Below are 6,000 nucleotides of genomic sequence, written 5' to 3'. Positions count from 1 at the left end.
GTTCACTTTTCACCATCTTGTTTAATCCTTAGCACAACCTTGTTGGGTTTAGCCGGGATTTGTACCCGGTCTGGCTCTACAGCACACATTCTTAGCCATTCACCAGCTGGGGTTCCTAGTGGTACCCTCCCACTTTGACACATGAGACTAGACCTGGCTAACTCCCCAGCCTCAAGGAACCTCCATTTTGCTGCTTTTCCCTCGTTAATTATTAGGTGATATATATGGCATTGTGAGGAATAAATATTAAGGGTAAAATGCCTGGAATATGCCATGGTATAGTCCATGTTCAATAACTACCAGCTATTTCTGTTAATTCTCCAGCTAGAATGGAATAATGTTCCATTCATATAGTAATTAATGCCCTGAACCTGGGAAGATCCACTCCTTATATGCTGCTTTGTTTCTGCAGCCCTAAGATTCAGGGCAATGGATGTAAGCCACACGGGAGATTTCGGCTTCATCTCAGGGAGACCCCAGACCCCACTGTTCCTTAGGGGTTGGTGGGAGTCACTGAGGGGGCTGCCTAAGGCAGCAAGGGCTGGGTTGGGGGCACAGGAAAGCTGCCTAACGGATATTGAGGGGAGGTGGTAGTTGCCGCCCTCTAAGGAGGATGTGGCCCTGGGCAGCCCGTGCCGCATAATGGCAGGGACAGGCTCACGCCGCCACTCCGGAGAGTAGGCAGCGCTTCCTCTTTGTCTTGGAGAGCCGGTTGCAGCTGGGGCACTTCTAGGGAGCGTTCCCACGAACTGCTGCAGCGGGCATTTTGCTGGTCGGCACAGTATCGGAATCTGATTTCTTCGGGTCTGGGAGACGGACTCCGTTTGCAGGGGTTCATGGGAAAGGACTGCAGCGCGTTTGTCGGTCATTAAGCACGTTTTTCAGATCGACTCTGCAGATATGAACTTGCACTTTCAGCGCATTCATCACAGCCTCGGGAGAGCTGACCCAGTCCCTACCCCTAGTCTCCCGAGCCCGCGGCGCTTCGGCTCCGGGACGCCCCCCACCCTCCCTTCTCGCCCACCTGGGCGCCCCCGGCCTCGTTTCCTCGAGACGTGTCACTGTTTATCTACCGCAGCCAGTCACGAAAACGGCCCTTTTCTTCAGTATCCGGTCAGGGTTCCACTATGGCCTCCTGCAGGGAACGGCGGGTGGGGACAGAGTGCGGGGCTCCGTGCTGGACGGTGTCTGGAGGGGCCCCGAGGGAACAACCCTTCACCGGGAGAACACCAAGGCCAGAAGGGGAAGAGCCCTGCTCAAGGTCACCCGGCAGGAAATCGGTGCCCACCGGCGCTGCCGCCTCCTGCTCTCCGGCACTGGTGACTCACTGCTCCAGGTCCGCGGGGCCACCTCCTTCGGTCTCGAGGACCGGGGTGGGACAGGGTCTGCGGACCGCGCGCTGCCGCTGGACCCAGCCCAACCCAACCCAGACTTCCCCACCCGGGAGCCGGCGGGCCCCGCCCCTCGCCCGGAGCCCCGCCTCCAGACCGCGGCCCCGCCCCTGATACTGCAGCCTCGCCCCGCCCCCCCGGCCTAACCCCTGCCGGGGCGCCCTCAGGCGCCGGCTCTCTAGCGCGCCCGACCTCCACTCTCCCGGGGCCGCGCCGCGCGCGCGCCGGCTTTGGGCGGGACGCTGCGGAGGCGGCGGGGCTCCTCCTCCCGCTGCTCCTCGGCCTCTCCTTCGGGCGCTCTCGCGCTAACTGTGCTCCTCCGGGGCCCTCCGCCTGCTCCCAGCCATGGTGGCCTGGCGCTCGGCGTTCCTTGTCTGCCTCGCTTTCTCCTTGGCCACCCTGGTCCAGAGAGGTAAGGCGGGCGGGGGGCGCGCGGGGACCCCGCCCTGTGGGCCCAGGGGTCGCTCTGCGCATGAGCGGCACGGTCCCCGCCTTGCGGGCCTGCGGTGGCTGCCACCGGCTGGGCCGGCTGTCCGAGGCGGAGCGGCGGGGGTCCGAGCCCCGGGCCCGTGGGGGTTGACTCCGCCGCGGTCGGAGTAGCCGGAGAGGAGGGCTGACGCTGGGCTGGAAACAGCGGATGGGCCCCCTAAAATCCTGAACGAGGTGTCACCACTGGTGACAACAGCTGTCCCCAGGAGTTTACCTTTGAGAAAACCTTAAAGAGAGCAGTCATTTTCGAAATTTGCTGCGAGGTCACAGACCGCAGAAGTACCTAGGTGGATTCCTAGCTCCTTTTGTCGGGATCACAGCGGGCATGGGGTGTGGGGGTGGGTCAGCGAGGTGTAGGTCTAACCAGCTCTCTAGGTGCTTCTGCCGTCCGCTTCAGTTTTTGAGACTTTGGTCATGTTTTGCCAAGGAACAGGAGAGAGAAATCCCGCTGAATCAAGGAAGCACGTTTCTTAGACCCTTTGCTGCTCAAAATGTGGTCCAGGGCCCAGCCGCATAGGCATCACCTGGGAGCTTGTAAGAACTGCAGCATCTCACGCCCCGCCCCCGACCTACTGAGTCTGATTCTGCATTTCAACTAGATCCGTGGGTAATTCTCTGGCACATTCAAGTTTGAGAAGCATCTTATTAGAATAAATGCAGTCTGTGGTTAAAAATAGGGTCTTAAACATGTACCAACAGAATCTTCTTACACTTATTTATATCCTATGTCCCCATCAGAAAAAGGGATTAAGGGAAACACTGTAATTGAACATGAATTATGCTCCGAGCTTCCTGACAATAGAAGTGAACCCAGCTGGCGGAAAATATATGAGCTCAGGAAACACACACACACACACACACACACACACACACACACACACACACACACTCACTTTGTCCTGGTACTGAGTTCTAGTAAGATTTGTGTCACATAAAGGAACACTGGAAAACAGTGGATGGTACTAGCCAAGACACTTTTGCAAAAGATGCAGAAATGTTTTTTATGTGGGTAACCCACCTGGAGTTGATTCACGAAGAGCCACTTAACATTCTACGGAGGTGCCAGCTCTGTTCTAGGAACTGATGATGCTGTAGTGAACAAAACTGAGATTGTCTTCATAGAGCTTACGTCCTGGTCCGGGCAGAAAACAAGCCCAACATCGAAATCTATATATATTGTCAGTGCTATGGAGAAAAATAAAGGAAGTTATAGGGGTAAAGAGTTGTTGAATTTTCTTTTTCATTTTCCCTTTAGGATGAAATTTTTATTTTGTTTACAATGCATTTGTGGGAAAAAGTATGATCATTTGATTGACTTGCATCTAATGACATGGAAATCTTGAAAGTGGAAGCACAAAAAAAGTTAGAAAAATGATACTCCCTTCAAAGCTGTCTTCTGAAAGTCTTCAACATGCTGTGCACATTGAGAAGGTGGGGAATAGAAATGATTGGGTCTTGCCGTCACGGTGGCTCAAGCCTGTAATCCCAGCACTTTGGGAGGCCGAGGTGGGTGGATCACGAGGTCAGGAGATCGAGACCATCCTGGCTAACACGGTGAAACCCCGTCTCTACCAAAAATACAAAAAATTAGCCGGGCGTGGTGGCGGGCGCCTGTAGTCCCAGCTACTCGGGAGGCTGAGGCAGGAGAATGGCATGAATCCGGGAGGCGGAGCTTGCAGTGAGCCGAGATTGCAGCCACTGCACTCCAGCCTGGGCGACACAGCAAGACTCCATCTCAAAAAAAGAAAAAAAGATTGGGTCTTAGATTTGCACGTTACAATTGTTGATTTAAGAGGTGGAGAGGAGACAGAACCAATACATCTGTTTTACAGATGAGGAAACAGAGGTACAGAGAGATGAAGTAACTTGCCTTAGGTCACACAGCGATTGCCAGAATTATGATTTGATGCAAGGTTTGTCCGACTGCACAGTCACTGCCTTTAAGCCCTAGGCATATGCCCTTGCACCTGGAGGTACCCCACTTCGACCACTTAGGGACCATGGGAAAATGAGTTCCCCGAATTTGTGTGCTCATCCATATGATGCCTGACAATCACAAAGGTTTTGAGGGGACCAGGCTTAGATCTGCAGCCTTGCTACCAGCTACCACTCCATCTCCTGAGTGCTTCCTGTGTGCCAGGCACTTCACATATATTGCCTTAAATTGCCTCGACCATTTTACAGACTAGATATTATCGTTAGCTTTCAGATGAGGGGACCCTGGTCACATAGCTCAGAAGACATAGAGCCAGGATTCCACCCAGATAAGACTGCTACCCAGCGATCTTTTATTTTTAAATTAGAAAACCCGAAACAGAAGAAGCTTTGGTTTCAAGATAAGGGCCCAGTTTTCTGGATTTTTTTTTTTTTTTTTTTTTTGAGATGGAGTCTCGCTCTGTCGCCCAGGCTGGAGTGCAGTGGCGCGATCTCGGCTCACTGCAAGCTCTGCCTCCTGGGTTCACTCCATTTTCTTGCCTCAACCTCCCAAGTAGCTGGGACTACAGGCGCCCACGACCACACCCAGCTAATTTTTTGTATTTTTAGTAGAGACGGGGTTTCACCGTGTTAGCCAGGATGGTCTCGATCTCCTGACCTCATGATCCACCTGCCTCGGCCTCCCAAAGTGCTGGGATTACAGGTGTGAGCCACCGCGCCTGGCCAACAGTTTTCTGGATCTTTTGTCCAAAATAAGATAATATGATTTTTGCATTGGTGGTCTTCTCCGGGATCCTGGTAGTCTCAGAGCTGTTGCATCAAAATGACAAACACAAAGCAAGTGCCTCAGGCACCAGTTGACTCTCCTTGAGCCCTGGAGTGGCATTATGTGTAGGCCTGCTGAGAGCCACTTTATTCTTGGTCCTGGTCCTCAGTAGTGGGATGTGGCTGAGAAATGCTGGCAGACCTCAGAAAGCACGCAGAAGCAGCCCTTCATAATCTGAGAAACCCTTCCAGGCTCTAGCAAGTAGCAAGTAGAGGCTGACTTTAGGCTCCCAGGAGTTTAAAGGGCGGTTAACAAGTTATCTTTGTTCTAATTACAGAGGGCTTTTCAGTCTGCTGTGTATTTCACCAGTTCCAAAAAGTCCTCCGAACACAGGTATGCTTCCTGTATGCGCCTCCAGAAATGGGAAGCTGTTCTTTTGAGCAGCAGGGAGAAGACTGTCAGGGATGTGGACGGGTAGTAATCTTAACAAGAGCTTCATTTCTGGAACACCTATAGGCCAGGCCCTCAGTGCCTTGCCGCATTACCCTGACCTGTGGCACTGTGACCCATATCACCTCCTGATGTCCATAGTGGCCCTTTTACATAGAGTCTTAAAGGTAACTGGTTGGTAACCCACTTCTCAGATGAAAAATATGGGGCCCAGAGAGGTTTAGGAACTTAATCAAGATAACGCTTAGCTGAATTGGATTTGAACTCAGGTTTATCTGCATAACCAGAGCAGAAGGCGTGAACACAGATACCTTCAGGGATCAGGCAGGTAATAGGAATGTGAGAAGTGGTCAAGAATAAGCATGATGGAGGAGCTGAGCACAGTAGCTCATGCCTGTAATCTCAGCACTTTGGGAGGCTGAGTTGGCCAGATTACTTGAGCTCAGGAGTTGGAGACCAGCCTGGGTAACATAACAAGAGCCCCATCTCTACAAAAAATACAAAAATTAGCCAGGCGTGGTGGCGTGTGCCTGTAGTCCCAGCTACTCAGGGGGCTGAGGATTACTTGAGCCTGGGAGGCAGAGGTTGCAATGAGCCAAGATCGTACCATTGCGCTTCAGCCTGGGTGACAGAGTGAGACACTGTCTCAAACAAAACAAAACAAACACACACACACACAAAACAAAAGAATAAAAGAATAAACGTGATGAGCATGTTGGCAAGCCACCAAGTGCCTGCTCCCTTAAAGAGAGGTCCAGCTTACACATGGAGTATCGGCTTGAAAGCACACCTGGCCAGTGCTGCTGTGACTCTGTCCCATGCGCCTAACTGCTCAGTGCTACGGTTCCTCATCTGTGAAACAGGGATAACAGCACTATCTACCTCATGGGGTGGTTATTAGGATTCAATGAGTAGAAACATATAAAGCATTTAGCACAGCACCTGGCTCCAAGTGAGCAAGACATTCCA

The 6,000-nt window shown here is 52.4% G+C and overlaps 1 protein-coding gene across 6 annotated transcripts in view; it reads left to right on the top strand.

The window, feature by feature from the left end:
* The first annotated feature begins 1,509 nt into the window (after positions 1-1,509).
* Positions 1,510-6,000, top strand: part of CD99L2 (CD99 molecule like 2) — a 122,764-nt gene continuing 118,273 nt past the window's right edge. For 4 of the 6 annotated variants that reach the window (XM_025373565.1, XM_025373564.1, XM_025373566.1 and 1 more), the window contains exon 1: positions 1,510-1,803. In XM_025373565.1, the coding sequence (XP_025229350.1) occupies positions 1,737-1,803 (67 nt within the window). In that variant the 5' untranslated portion in view covers positions 1,510-1,736. The remainder of the gene's footprint in view (positions 1,804-6,000) is intronic. The other 2 variants (XM_025373563.1, XM_025373561.1) reach the window with 2 other exon arrangements.

Source organism: Theropithecus gelada, chromosome X (assembly GCF_003255815.1).
Source record: "Theropithecus gelada isolate Dixy chromosome X, Tgel_1.0, whole genome shotgun sequence".
Classification (NCBI taxonomy): Eukaryota; Metazoa; Chordata; class Mammalia; order Primates; family Cercopithecidae; genus Theropithecus; species Theropithecus gelada.
This window is presented reverse-complemented; position numbering and strand designations above follow the sequence as displayed.